At 36.4% G+C, this 15,831-nt stretch overlaps 1 protein-coding gene across 2 annotated transcripts in view; it reads right to left on the minus strand.

Annotated features, from left to right (window-relative positions):
- Window positions 1-651: 651 nt before the first annotated feature.
- UBR1 (ubiquitin protein ligase E3 component n-recognin 1) overlaps window positions 652-15,831 on the minus strand; it is an 80,141-nt gene continuing 64,961 nt past the window's right edge. For both annotated transcript variants that reach the window (XM_068397621.1, XM_068397620.1), the window contains exons 38-47: window positions 14,686-14,753; window positions 13,599-13,749; window positions 12,666-12,753; window positions 10,823-10,956; window positions 9,486-9,594; window positions 7,596-7,652; window positions 7,024-7,101; window positions 6,198-6,368; window positions 5,894-5,995; window positions 652-5,400 (exon numbers count right to left, since the gene is read on the minus strand). In XM_068397621.1, coding sequence (XP_068253722.1) covers window positions 5,259-5,400; window positions 5,894-5,995; window positions 6,198-6,368; window positions 7,024-7,101; window positions 7,596-7,652; window positions 9,486-9,594; window positions 10,823-10,956; window positions 12,666-12,753; window positions 13,599-13,749; window positions 14,686-14,753 — 1,100 coding nt within the window. In that variant the 3' untranslated portion in view covers window positions 652-5,258. The remainder of the gene's footprint in view (window positions 5,401-5,893; window positions 5,996-6,197; window positions 6,369-7,023; window positions 7,102-7,595; window positions 7,653-9,485; window positions 9,595-10,822; window positions 10,957-12,665; window positions 12,754-13,598; window positions 13,750-14,685; window positions 14,754-15,831) is intronic.

A 15,831-nucleotide genomic window follows, 5' to 3' on the forward strand; every position in this document is an offset into this window, starting at 1 on the left:
TAATCAAGATAAAATTTACTTTAAATAAATGCTTTCTTCCTTGCTTTGTATGTATTAGTTTCCTCAGACAGTGGAAGTGCACCCTACGTATCTAGCTTGCATTACAGCACCTGTCACAATAGTTTGGGTTTCTGGGAGTATTTAACCTTACAGCCATTGGATCAAGTAAACAAACTCAGGTAGCAGCACAGACTCCATCTTTAATTCTCCGTAATTTATAAAGACATAGCAAGCCAAGCCTTTAAGCCAGAACATCTGCTCAGATACAGAAATAAATACAATCTGGGGGACACTTCTTATCCTATTTGTTATTAATGCTTAATCCAGTCAGAATTAATAACAATACATTTGTGCAACAGCAACTTCCAGAGCAGGGAACTCATCTATGCATAAAACTATCTATCTTCTTTATGAAGTTCTTCATTAAAAAACCCTGAAACATTTTAATGTTCAGTTTCTGGCTAAGGCACTATGACAGTTCCTGTAGAAACTGCAATTACAATGCTCTTCCTTAAAGGATTTTTAAGGAATCAGGAGGAATCCTTAAAAAAATCCTTTTTTAAGGAAGGCTTTCAGATTACCACTGAAAACACTTGCTCTACATTGATCATAAAGAAAAAAATAATTAATATAAAAAAATGAACACAGCACATTTCCTTAGAAGCTAGAAACCTCCCATCTGCAAACTGATGTTTTTAAATTGCATACAATCATACAGTTTTCTACAATACAAGATTCATGATATTTAAAATCTTACAAATCATTTGGTACACATGTGCTTTGTATCAGTTTCCCACTATGGGAGCACTTTAGGGTCTGCATGCATACTGAGGTAGACTGCCTGGAGTATGTAAATCGAATTGCCAAATGAAGTTCTGTATAAGTCTGAATTGGGAAAATAAATATTCCTAGATCATGTGTAGTATCAGGAGAGCGAGATACATTGGTTTTGCCACTTTCAGTAAAGGTCAGCATGATTCACAAAAAGAAAAATGGGATGAAAGAAGACAGGAAGCTTTTTGTCATCTAGAGTGGATTATTCCTCTGGCTGCCACGGTATGTTCAGGATAACCTTCAAGCAGAAACTCTGGTATATTGGGATGACCTCTCTGCAAGCACTAGACTATCTCAATGCTTGTACCCAGAGGCTAACATTACATTTCAGGCACTATTAAGAGGAAGGAGACATAAGGTTCTGCAGTCTGCTGAAAAAGACTAACCACAGATCTTCAAAAATACAGCAAGGACTTGAAATGATCATGAAACCCAGAGTCCCCACTACCTGCTTCACAACATTTTGTTGAGGCTCGTTCACTCAAGCACGAAGCCTAGAAACCTCCTAAAATTAAGTCTGATGGAGTCCAAGTTGTTTGACAACCTGTACTCCTTTTTTTGACACTGATCTCATGAATAATAATCACACAGAAATAAAAAGAAAACTCAGGTCCAGTTTTAATGTTTCGTGTTTAACTTTATACCTGGTCTCCTCTTACTCACCATTACACAAAATAATGTGTAGAATTTGAATTTCAGCTCACTCTCCTTCAACACACATTTCCTTTACAGAGCTTCTCTTTCATGTATGCTTTCGACCATACTGAATATAAGTTTAGAGAAACGTAGCTAGGATTAGAAATAACTGGGTTTGAGAGACTTGTATAGAAGTGAATTTTCATTATTATCCATTTATTTTCTGTATCAAGCCCCAAATTTAGCCTACCTGCAAAACACAGATAAAAACAAATAAAAGATTGTGCCACAGAAGTTAATACACTTTCATTTTTAAAGAAGCTGTCTTTGAAGATCTTGTCAAGTAACAGGTTAAAAGAATCTGGAGTTACAAACTTAGATGTATCACAGATCTGACTAGTTTACAATGGAGATTATTCAAGGATATTGTCTAGAAAATAAAGTGGATTTCAACCATAAAGTAAAGCATATGATGGCCAAAATCCCCCTCTATATAATTTTGTACATTTGTACATTGCATCTTGAGATTCTTACTATGAATGGTGCTGTGGCTTCCCACCCCCCCTCCTTTTTTTTTTTCCTAATGAATGGGCTTCTTGTTCTAATGTTCTTCAGAACATTTTTGCCAGTAGACTTCAATCTACCTACCTTTACCTTTTACCTTTTCAGGAATTGGTTCTTAAAAAACATTTGCTTTACTAAGAATAAGCATAGAGAGCACTACCATTAACACCCAAACTCTGTAAGCTTAATGGTACCTGAAGCTACAACAAAGCAGCAAGAAAGTGATGACAGCCAGAGGCTTGTAACATAAAAAGGGGCAAGCAGCACTGGCCCTTTCTATGTAAATAATTTCTTGGCTGTTTGCTTAGATCTGTAATAAAACACTTTTTTTTTTAAATATGTATCACACAGCACATTAGACCAACACCACAAACTTTCCCTTTCTAAAGGTTAAGTACCTGGCAGACAGTACAGCCAGTTCTTCGAGAAGCTACAAAACCAGAATCACTTGACTAATCAGTTTAAGGACATCTAAATATTAAATTCCATACTTAAGATTTCTTTTACAAATTGAGGTAGACACTGCAGGAATTTGCATCTGTAAAATACTAGGACAAGCTTCACATGGAATATTTCTTTAAATAAGAAAAAGTGTGCCACCATTACTAGCTGGTACAATGATGAGACGGACTACAGGGATAACTGGTATTGTTTACCAATCATTTACTAACTCTTCCCCTTTTCCATACTGACAGACGCTGCTATAATGCTCTTGTAAAATGAACTGTTAAGTGTCAAAGCGCCTCCAAATAAAAACTGAATAATTTATGAGAAGTTACTTTATTTTCTTTTTTTTAAATATACATATACAAGATATTTTATTTCAAAAGCACAAGAACATTATACAAGTTTCAAATTTACATTTTTGCAATTAAAGATACCAATATGTGCATTATCAAATAACAACTTCTGTCAGCTTGGATGGAACAGAAATCAGTGGCATAAGCATCTTGCGATCACTAAGTACAGGTTATACTCACAGTGAACAAAACTGCATAGTAATTTATGAAATGAAAGATGACCACGCCAGTCAGAGAATGATATGGGAGCCCATTTGCTAAATTAGTATGTGCAAACATACAGAAAGATGCAACTTTCCTCTCCCGCTTCTTCAGCTACAGAGATTTCTAGAGCTTTAAACATGAGTTCACCTGCTCAGACCAGCTCCTGTCCTTACATACTACAGTTCAGACAGAAAACAAAACAAAGTGATCTCACTGCGTATTTGATAACAGAATTTTTTGTGTCAGTGAAGTGCAAGGTAACTGAAAGTTTTTGATAAATGAATAGGTAAATATCAGAGGGAAACAGTAAGCGAATACAGTTTTGGTATCAATGAGGCATACGTTTGCTAGTCTTAATCCAATATTTTTGTTGGTAAGAAGTGTTTTGATGACCTTAGAAATCACCAGTGCATGCAAGTTTTCACGACAACTGTTGTTCTTATTTCAGTATGCATTTGAAATACATTTTAGAGAAGACTAACAGAATTAATGTTTGTCTTTAAAGAGTTTCATATTCAGGTTTAAAATCTGAAAGATTCAAAATGAGGAGAACAGTCTTAACTGTAAAAAACAGAATACCTGAAAAATATACTAAAGCCAACTATTTATATCACCAGGGAAGGATTATAGCAGAAGTTACAAAAAGTATTTGAAATCAGAACAATATTTGGAGTTCATTGGTATTCCATTTTTAGATGAGTGATGGTGCTGTTCAGTGCACTCATACATACTCTTAAAACTTTAAAAAACTAGGAGAACAATGATATTTAAATCTAAATCATTATTTGTGATTCTACTATCTCTCATACAATCAGTAGCAAAAAAAACAATCCCAAAAGAAATCATACAAAACCACACTTTCAGACATTAATTTGAAAACTTTGGGGAAATTTAGAGTACTGACAACTTCAAACTTTCACACAGAAATGGGATTTCCTGGGAAAGCATTTTCACCCATCACATTACAAATTCTCTCATGTATATTATGGTTGAAATTCAGAAAACAACAACAAACATTTAGAACTGAAGCACAATCACACATATCATTGAGAGAGAGTTCAATCACAATGTGCTATTAACTACTGAAGGGCAAAGAGACAGACTTTTTTTTCCTTTTCTGCTCTAACTGGCACTGAACCACTGAACATGCCCCCCAAAACACACGATTTCATTTATGCAGGCAGGGCTCCAAACAATAGTGACAGAGGATGAGAAGTGGAAAATTCCTCAAATACGGGCAAACTTATTTCTGATTCTAAAACTTGCTGCTTTTGGGCCTTGATTTTAGTCCAGTGATGGTTTAGAAGGTCTTCTACTTTACTGAAGTCTCTGGGTCTTGTATAACTTGAAGAGCTACACTACAACTACCTAACAGTATTTTCACATTTGGTTCTTGGGGAAAATCTCAGAAGACAAACTGTAAAAGAAGTAAAACTAACCACAACCTAGACAAATGGTGTAGCCCTAGACCTCTTAGGATGTACAACATTAACAGAGGACAAATTCATTAGATAAAGTGCAGTTCTGGCAATACAAAAAGCACAGACTTTATTTTTTGATGCAACAAGCAAGATGGTAATTCCCCCATGCACTTTCTATCTCACACTTCTTAAAAGAGTTCGTTAATGAAAACTCTTCATTAAATCCCAGGATATAGCTGAATGCAGGCTTTTTCTGCAAAATTTAATGTTTGCTGTATCTGTTGCTACATATTACTAAAGGTCTGGCACCACTTCCACTCCAATATTATGCTACAGATCTTGACCTATTTAAAAGCTTCACTAAGCTTGGGAAAAGAACCCAGGAAGAAAGTAAAGGAGGCTTTTCCATGGCAACACCACTTAGGTATATTCTGAAGGCATGGAAGAGACAGAAATGTGGCATGTGCCCTGAAGCACAGCATTTAGGAAGCTGTCCTCATCAAAACATGTGAAACAATTACAATTTCTCAAAAAAGTGGAAATATTTCTGGACCTAAATTTTCAGTAATAATTATATAATGTGGTTTTCCTTTTTGGGGTCTGGAGGGGGGCGGGGGGAAGAACAAAACGTTTGATGTGAGATTCTGTTTCATTGTATCAGTATTACATCCAACCCAGAGAATCCATCAATTGTATCTGAACTACAGAATCCACTTGAGAGTAGATTATTTACTGCCACCCTCCTTTCCTTTTCCAAAGCATTGCCAAAGGTAAGAGTTTTCACTAAAAATCAAGAGACTCAGAGCAGTTGCCAGTTGAACCCAAAGAAGATCTGATTTGTTTCTTGGCTCCTGGCAATCTCCTCTATGATGCAGTGTTGCTGCCATAGTAGATGGAGCTTCCGGTAACGCTCGCGACATAAGTGCAGGGGATTGCCTCTTCTTCATAGAAGAAAAAAGAAGAATACACAATAAGCATATCAGAATAGCAACTGACAAACTGTTTCATTAATAGCCTAGCATGAACATTCTTAACAATAGCCAGAAAATATTAAATACCTGTATGAACACCAATTCCAACAAGTCTACTGGAAATGAAAAAAATTCTACACACAACAAGCAATGACTGCCATATCCAAGATGACATTTCAACAATGGCAGTTGTTGCACATTTCTGATGAAAAGCATACAAAGTATTATTGAGCAAAGTAAGAAAGTTTAACAGCACCAAAAAAGTGTATTTTTCCATTATGACCGACCCGTTCATGTCTGGAAACTGCCATCAGAAATTTGGAGTTAGACAATTCACGAGGCTAAGATACATATTACGGTGCTGTACATGTTAGCAGGAAGAACATGTTGTCTAATGGATGTAAGAAAGAAACAGATATCAAAATGGAAATGTAGAAAGAAGGAAAGGCAAACATTTACTTACTTCAGACCTGGATCTGTTTCTCCATATTCATCCAAGTACGGAGCAGGATATAAGCAGCCCCTTGTTTTACCTTCAATAAGGACAACTTTGCATTCCCTGATTCTTAAGGAAAAAATAGCTACATTTAAAACACAAGACAACTCCCAGCAGGTTTTTAACTTTTTGGGTGAGCTATATTTTAGGTCAAAGCAATCTTTCTTAATCTCAGACAAAAAGAATCAAATGCTTTGACAATGTTGTGAATTTTGACCTTCAAATACTTCCCTTTACTCTTTAACACATTAAATTCTGGCTAGCTACTTACTTGAGAAGCATACAGACTCCAGCTCCACATTGAAGAGCATGAGAAGTACAGGCTCCCAGCTCCTCCCCGTTCACCAGTTCCTGACAGCAAGTATTCTGGGAACACAACATCGCCCCACAGAATAAGCACAATACTGGATGTTTTTGTTCATCATCAGAAGACCGCGGGCATCTAGAAGAAATGTAACCAGAACGTTACTGCAGTAATTAAAACTTTAAAAGAAATGTTAACTATGGATAATGTTCCTTATAAAACAACAACACAAAAAAAAAAAACCAAACCAAACAACCGCAACCCACAAACAAACAAAAACCTCAGACATACTATGACATAATCATATTTCACATATCTGCCTCCTTTGGCTATGTTTTTACATTGCGGGAAATATTTTATTCGCTAGATATCTGCTTTGAGCAGGAGGCTGGACTAGATGATCTGTTAAAGTCCCTTCTAACCTGAATTCTATGATTCACTCTTCCTGGCGTAAAACAGTGCCAACCTTCTGGGCTTGTTGTGTCCAGTGCAAAAATAATTTTCAGGTTTATGGCCAAACCAAATGCGCATTGCACTGGTGAAAAATGACCAGCAGATTAAGCTATAATAATTTTATATGCTATCCTATCAAACACAAGGTGTCTTCATTTCATAAGCTGTTGTGTTTCAGATTTAAAATGAACATGTGCTAGTATTGGCCAGTATAACCATAACAGTGCCTTCACTTCTGCAAAATAATTTCTGTACATAGTTTTAACACCAGTTACAGTAACTGCAAGAACATAAAAGTGACAAAACACCTAGGAAGACAACTAAATATGTCACATCTTACCTAAACTGAGAGGCTTGATTCAGAAGGCAGCTATAGTCTTCGGGAAGCTCTATTAAACTATTTCTTTTCCTAGGATACCTGGGTAAGTGAAAAAGAACTATTATGAGAATAATAAAGATTGCAGCAAAGAACAGAATGGATAGCTATAAATTCCTACTAAGCTTTCGGTCACTTCTGCAGACTTCTGCAGTTCTAGAGCAGTTCTTCAGTCCTAGAAGCCCAAGTGAGAGGCTCCACATGGGAGCTTCAGCATTTCTATATTCCAGCAAAGGTGATGAAATTAAATTTCATATGTAACCTACACATATGAAGACATTTCATATTTCATTTAGCTTTTGTTTTTTCCTAGAGTAAGCTATATAACTTGTCTAACAATGTTCTACATTCTCAATGAGAAGTCACTGCATGAGGAATAATACACAACCATTGAAAGACAAATGTACTTTTGGTAGTAGAGCAGGAAGAAGAAAGTACAAGTACTCTAACTTGCCCACAACAAGCACTTCATTCTTTCAACAGTGTTAAGTCAAAAACAGAAGAAAAACCAACAATAACAAGAAAACCAAACTTACCTTACTGTAATGCTTTTCCCCTTCAAACAACTTAACACCACTGGGTCAGCACACCACCTATTGCAAACAAACATTTGCAGATGACAGTGTTTGATAATAATATACATTTAGGATCACTAAACCAAACTAGTAAGCAATAAGCAAAAACAGAGGACAGATAAAGCATTGATAGTTCTAGCTAAAACTTCACAAGGAGAAACAGCTATTCTTTACAGTTTTGCTTCAGGAGAAGAATTTAAGTTTTTATACAATAGAAAAACTAGGTGAAAAACAACAGCGCTCAAAATTATCAAAATGCACGTGAAAACACAGATTTAATACAGAGTTAAAAAATGCAAGCAGTCTTCAGATATATCCAAGTTCTCAAAGTGGGCTATAATACACAGCTCCTTTTGGAATGTATCTGCCGAAAGCCACAGCATAAGAAAATAGCATACGCTCTACTAGGAAAATATTTGTTGCTTTTATTTAATAACCATCACCCAATGGTTATTTTACAATGCTTTATTGCATGTTGTATGCTTGCTTAGACTTGCCAAATGTGTCTACCAAAACAATGGCAGATATTGGCAAATAACTAGACAGAGGAACTGGTATGTCTAAGGTATCTTTTAAGCTATTTCTACAAAAAGGAGGAGAAGGGAGAGAGAACTGTAGCAGATGGTCAATCTAGTTAGCTTCATTTGACACGTTTCTCAACAATCATCAAATTTAGTCGTCTGAAGTAAGATTCTTTCAAAAAACATACCGGACCTTGCATGATGATTTGACAACTGTTACTATCACAATAAATATGTAGCCTCCTACTTGAAACCTCTGTTTTTGACTGGGACTACATGAATTTGTTAGCCCTGCCTCTAGTGATCATTTTCTAATGTCCACAAGCACCTATCCTCTGTGTTCTCTTATAAGCACCACTGTGTCTTTGAGCAAACATGTAGGAACATGTAAGACAAACTTATGTAATAATTTACTTCTGAAAATGCTATTAATTTATAAGTAATTATATATACCACAAATGCAATTAATTATAGTAAAATTATATGTAGGGAATTGTTTAGGTCAGCTATATGGACTGTAACTTGGAGTCAACAGCTCAAAATGTCCCTAAATTGAAAGAATCTAGACAACAAAACAGAAGTAAATCAGCCCAGAAAAGCTAGTGTGAGTCAGATAATTCTGTCAAGAACCGGGAATAATAATTAATGCAACCAAGTGCTCAAACGGTCACATTAAATACATGGAGACATTCTCCAACACAATATAGCAGCATTATTCTCAGAGTTGGGGGAAGGGCGGGGGGGGGGGGGGGCGCGGCACAGAATGTGTCTGTTTATTTTAACTTCTAGTTTTGAATGGAGAATTTTACCAATTATTTCTATACTGTTAGATTGCAATGTACGTAATACTCAAATTGCACCTTTTAACCATTAAGCTAACTTCGACATTCATCAGTCTATTCTGGAAATCCAGAGAAAAAATAGCACAAAGCCTCACCCTGCCAGCTACATAATTTTCCATATTTTTATTTTATACCTCGTGTAATCAGCACTTTTGCTGTAGGAAGATTGAAAATAGGCCAATGAACACTAAGTGGCATACCATGCAAGCAATGGTTTATGATAACTTCTTTCTGCATGAATGATTTCATGTAGGTCTGCAAGCACTAGTCTCTTAAGCTGTAGTTGTTTAATGTTTGAATTACCATAAAATATAGACTGTTTTATGTTTCTGAAGGGCTTTAAGAGATTCAGTATACCTGTGCACATTAAACAAATTTTGGAACTGTAGTATGAATTTGAGTTCAACCATTTATTAACAAATTTGATTCAGAATTCCCATAGGGTCATCACAACAGAAAAATGTGCCCTGTCCAGTCCCAATTAGTACCTTTGAAGCAGTGGATTTACTGTGTCCCAATATTCCTGGAAGAGCTTGAACAAATTGGTAGGTAGAGAGAGGTAACTACAAAGTGCCTTGAATTGCCCTTCTTCAGAAACTGAAAAAGAAAACATGAGAAACTGTCAAAGTTTCAGCACTGCTGAATAATTCACTCAAAACTAGAAATCTCCTAATCCCTTTTCAACTGAATAATATGTATCTTACAGCTTCAGCACAGCTCCTAGCTAGTACAATTGGATGTAATTCCACTGACTTAATCAGATCTATAATAATTTGCATTAGCTGAGGATCTGCTTTAGGTTTAACAAGTTTGACATATGTTATTAAGTAACTTTTAAGTCATGCATAAGTCACTGTAATAACAGAATTCCTTGTTTAAATTCCATTTCACTGCGTAATATGTAACACGTTAGTGCAGCAGATTTCTGTACTTACCACATTTTAGCTTTTCACTATCCTTTTGGCCTGCAAGGGTATTGCATTTTTCTACAACCAAGTCAGTGCTAACACATTACATAAACTTGGGCTAATTTAATAGTTTGCTGGGTGGTCATTTATTGGCTCTGCTACAGAAAATGGCATTGCTGATTCACCAGGAAGACTCCTCCCTATAGAATCAAAGTTCCAGACTAATGGTAAGGACAATAGCATATCCCAAAGTGCACAGATTTTGACTCTTATATCCTAATCAAATTCAGACTTAGTTCATAGTTTATATAAATCAATCTAAGATGCTATATTTTGTCTCAGTTGTTTATAGCTGTTTTGGTCCTCCTTTCCAAATAGCTGATGATTCTGTGTTTGACTGCATTTTGACAGAAGACCATTAGATACTTTTGGGTTTAGTATCTAATGCATTAGGATCCTTTAAGGAAGAGGTTTAAGTTTTATAACGTGCTTTATTTCTACTTGGCTCTGTTTTGCTGAATCCCATGTCTTTAGCATTTATCAACATTAGCAACTGCGCAAAAAGGTTGGTTTGTTTTTTTAAATATGCTCCAGGCTATTTCTCAGGTGATGTAATCTAAGCCCCTAGAATTATCCTTAAATCACAGAACCTTTGTATCCACAAATACTATCAATACATCATTGATAATTCACGTATTTGCACATACTCAGAAGTAATTTTTTCCATGCAAAGAAGGCCAAGACAATTCAGCTTCTCATGCCTGCCCCTTCCTATACAAATTGGTATTTCCTTTTCTTTCCAAGTCTTACTTTAACATATTAACTATTGTTGAGTTATTGTGAATATTTAAAAATTCCATTCTTCCAAGAAAAAACAAAGTCAATACATATAGATACATTTGCTTTCTCATATTTACCTTGCAGTAGTTCCTCAGGTGGAGAAACTCCCAGCAAATAATGAAAAAATAAAGCAGCACAACGAAGGTAAGGCATGATGCCTTTTTTAACACAGTCCCACACGTGCCAGCCTGGAATATCCTGACTAAAGCAACTGTAATACACAAATGAGAAATAGCTGCAGTAGTTCACAGTGCAAATCCTTCTAGCACTTTCACATTTTGGCTAGCATTGGTAGAATGGCAGCTGTGTAAAAGCAACGCTGACATACCCCAAATTCTGTGAAACACAGCCATCAGCACCTAACTTCTGACTTCCCCTTTGTCTAAGGAATGAGTACTGACTTCATGTAGAACACTTACATTAAGCCTTCAAATTATCTCAACTTATATTTTTCAGAATTATAAAAAATAAATAGCCAATACATAACTGTCCATCTCTAGGTAACTCAAGATAACCTGATTTAATCTGTGCAATACAGCATCACACATAAAGCAGTTGATTCTTACACTGGTTGTTTTCTATTACTAAAAGCCAGCAATTTTTTGAAATGGTGGAAGTTTTTCATTCAGCTGATGTTTTGAATGCAACTCAAAAATGAGAAAAAAAAAATAAACACGCAAACATAAATACTCTTCAGGAACAACAAAACCAACAGAACTAAAAAATTAATACCTCATGCTTCATTATGGAAGTCACAACAGTAACACTCAGATTGTTTAAAATAAAGCTATACTAATCCCATTTTTGACAAAAAACACTGGAGTGATACTCATGTCAGTAATTATTTGTGTAGTTTGTGCAATATGAATATTTAGTCTAAATTTCATAGTAAATTTAACTTAGAGTGTTCCTGTTTTCTAAAAATTTTAAACTTCGTTAAATTCACATTTATGTGAACGGGATGTTCACACAAATGTTGACCAGGGCCTGCTGAGGAACGACATGTAAAGCTGTATTATAACATCATAGACCACTGCAAAATCATTATGCAGATTGTGCTGTTTAAGCACAGATAGGTCAGAGTTAAAAGACGACAACGCATACATAGAAATTAAACCAGTAGAAGTTTCAGAGCTGGGGTGCCTAAACTTTGGCATTTAATTCTGTATCTAGGCATCTCAGTACAGTGACCTGATTTTCCAAAATGCACGGCACCTATGATTCTAAGCTCATGCCTCAAAAAAAATTACTCTTATTATTTAACTACCAGATTTTAAACATTTAGAAATTTAGACTTAAAACTTTTTGATAAGTGGGTAGCATTGTCGATCCTTGAGAAACAAATCTTTGCAGCTAGCCTTGGTGAAGATAAATCCAAGCAGAATTTGTAGAGGTTGCATCCATAGTCTAGTTTATTTCACACACAGATACTGAAGTACGAAAGAGTCTGCAGCTATACCTGTCAAAAAAGTCTGAAAAGATGGGCACTGACCCTCAAACATAAGCAACTATGTTTAGCTTTACATTTCTCCCCCTTTTCATAGTAGAACCATTTCCTTCTTTCTGGCTTCCATCTATAACTGAGAGATCTGAAAAAAAAAGCAACCAAGGCAACGAAAAAATAACTCCTACGTTAGTGGTTGTATTTCTCTCCAGAACGGATGTAGGTATTTTTCCATCCTTAAGACTAAGAATTTACTCTGTTGTCCACAAAATGTAGCTATTTTAACTAAAAGTGTTCCTTTCACCAGTTTCCTTTTTTTCAGTGTTCAGGAGTATGGGAAGAGAGCAAAAGGCATTGTGCTAACTCCCCATACAAAATGTATAATTTTTTTCCTGTTTTCTGTATTGTTCAGGTCAATCCCTGTGGATTGACATCTTTCTAGGAAAACATAATGCTATAACCGAACTTCTACTTACCCACTGGTGTACTGGCAAACCTCTCTACAGAACAACTGTGCAGATCGTGCCTCCTCACTGTTGTCAGATGATCGAGCAGTGGGTGATTCTGCACACAAATGAATCCCACTGTAAATGCACTTCATTTGTGACATGCTTCTCTTTTTTTACTTATCCTGAGCTCTTCTTGTTTTTTTTAAATTGCATTACAGAAATATTTCCACTTTGTTTTGATTAATTCTTTTCTATTTGCTGTTTTTAACCTAACAAATGTTCTCCTAAAACTGCATGCTATAAAGAAGAATCAGGATTACTGCCTCATTGCTCATCCTCACGTAAAAATTGCTTCCTTCCCTTGAACTTTTGAAGTTATTGTCTTACATAGATTAAGCTACAGGAATTTTTTTTTTTTTTTTTTTAATTCCCATCATGCTGAAGAAAAAGGAAAGTAGTAGCTAGGAAGCCTGTAGGTTACTGACAGTTTTTAACAATAGTATGAAATACAGAGAAAAGTGAAATTCTCTCCTATCAGTTTATAGGATTCCATTTTTTGGCTCTGGGTATTTATTAGGTTGAAGGGTAAAGAAAAGTTTATTTCCAAACCCATACTAACTGTCACTGTACAGCTCAGAGTGCTGCTGCTGCTGGGCAGAGCTTTGCTTCTCCTACAAGGACTGAAAAGGGGAAAGTTACCACTCTGGAATGACTGACTTGGGCAAGTACTGATATATCAATAACTATTTTGTTTTCTTAGGCTAAGCACACAGAAGTTATATAATAAAATGCTCTGAAAATAATGTAGTGCTATTTATTTTTTACCAGAAAGCAGTTATTACTACCTAGCGCTGTCATTTATTATGAGGAAGTTTATATCTGAAAGACATTAATACTGTCCATCATTTTCAAGAAATTGTCTAAAAATGCCAGAATAATCCAACCCAAACAAACCTCTACCTGTTGCTGAAGAGACAACGATTTGTGTTATGTGTGCCAGTGTTGTCAGATGGAAGAGGTAGAGGTGGTTATAGGCTGAACTAACTGATGAAGGTTGCAAGTCTACAGCATCCTCCCAGTATAAAGATGGAAAGGATAACACAACTCCCACCTACAGTGAAAGGGAAGAAGCAAATATTAAAGTAACAGAAATTTGGTAATAGCTACATGGTTAACAGAAATTATATTCTCACTATACATTTATATTTCAACTCTGTAGTCAATTTAAATATGTTCATTTATCTTGCTAGTTTTAATTCACAAAGTGTAGCAAAAAATCATTGGAAAATATTAACCATTTGTGCATCCCTCTAGCATGTAAGAAACTCAGATATAGTTCCATTGTAACTGCCAGTTTAGAGATACACCAAGAAAGCTTGTCCAATTCTTAGAAAGCTTAATTTCTGGTTTTTGACATAAGACAAAGCATGTTGAAAAAAGTGAGAACTCAGACCAAGCATTAGTTAGAAAGGCAACCAGGGCAAAACAGGTTTTATTTTGGTGGGTTTGGCTTTTTTTTGATTGGGCTTTGTTGGCTTTTTTGTTGTGTCATTTTAGTTTGGTGTTTTTGTTTTTGTTTTTTTTTAACAGTAGAAGAAACTATAATACAGATTTGTATTAACAGAAAGGAGAGGCTAAGAAGAGTAAAGAAGGTAATGAGAGTCAGTGTGAAGTAATCAGAAGGTATAAGAGGCCTATTGAGACAAAGAGAAAGTGAGGGAAAGAAGCTGAGTGGGTGAATTTCTCAGGGTTTTTTTGGAGGTTTGATAGCAATGGGGGTGGTAAAAAGATGATTGAGACTGCAAGCATGAAATTTAAAGAGAGCGAGACAGCAAAGACTTGAAAGCTAGAACAGCAGAACTAAAAGTAAATACTCGTATATAGAAGCCATATGTAATCATTTGCTTATATGCAGTGCTCATGTATAATCATTTGACTCGTGCAAGTGGACAGATAATGCAGGTCTATCTACAGGGCAAAGTACACAAAAATCCATGCTCAAAAAAAAAAAAAGTATTAATATGAAGAATAAAATGAACTTGCTTACCAAAATGTGGAACATATCTACTTCTAAGAGGGATGGAGTGTCATCCACTTTAAAGTTTGGTAGAAGAACTACAAAACAAAGATATCATGCATTTGATATATATCTTCTTTTGGATTGAACCGCAATATCAGAATCTGATTTTAGAGCCTCTATCATTTCTGTGTTTTCACCAAAACAAGTCCAAGTCTCTGAACTAAGGAAGTATCTATTTAATTAACTGCTTACCACTTATTTAATTGATTTGTAGCTGTTTAGCTATTTCCACGTGCCCAACCAGCTCACAATTTTAATGACTATATCTTCAAAATTCCAAGATAAAAATCTTTGATTTATTTCTCCAGCTCTAATAAAACACACAGTGTTAAGGGTGAAGTCCACAAACCTACTTAGGCACTGCAACACTAGATGCCTCACAACCTAGTCCACTACAAAAACCTGTACCACACCTAAGAATCCTATCGAATAGAAGGCAAGTCAGAGTGGGATTCACAAAGGCCACAATGCTAACCTAATCAGTAAGAAACACAAAGGATAGCTATGTGTCTCAAACTAGCTCTCCCTGAGACCAAAATATCTTAAACTAAGTTGCAAGCAGCCTTTTGAAAGTACTAAAAAGATGAAGTCTCACAAATGTGTCGATCTGCTGGAGGGTAGGAAGGCCCTTCAGAGGGATTTGGACAGGTTAGATAGATGGGCCGAGACCAACGGCATGAGGTTCAACAAGAACAAGTGCCGGGTCTTACACTTGGGCCACAACAACCCCATGCAGCTCTACAGGCTGGGGGAAGAGTGGTTAGAAAGCGGCCCGGTGGAAAGAGACCTGGGGGTGCTGATCGACAGCCGGCTAAACGTGAGCCAGGAGTGTGCCCAGGTGGCCAAGAAGGCCAATGGCATCCTGGCTTCTATTAGGAATAGTGTAGCCAGCGGGTCTAGGGAAGTGATCGTCCCTCTGTACTCAGCACTGGTGAGGCCGCATCTTGAGTACTGTGTTCAGTTCTGGGCCCCGCACTTCAAGAAAGATGTTGAGGTGTTGGAGCGAGTCCAGAGGAGGGCGACCAAGCTGGTGAAGGGTCTGGAGGGTCTGACCTACAAGGAACGGCTGAGGGAGCTGGGGTTGTTTAGCCTGGAGAAGAGGAGGCTCAGAGG

This window comes from Nyctibius grandis, chromosome 4 (genome assembly GCF_013368605.1).
Source record: "Nyctibius grandis isolate bNycGra1 chromosome 4, bNycGra1.pri, whole genome shotgun sequence".
Taxonomy (NCBI): domain Eukaryota; kingdom Metazoa; phylum Chordata; class Aves; order Nyctibiiformes; family Nyctibiidae; genus Nyctibius; species Nyctibius grandis.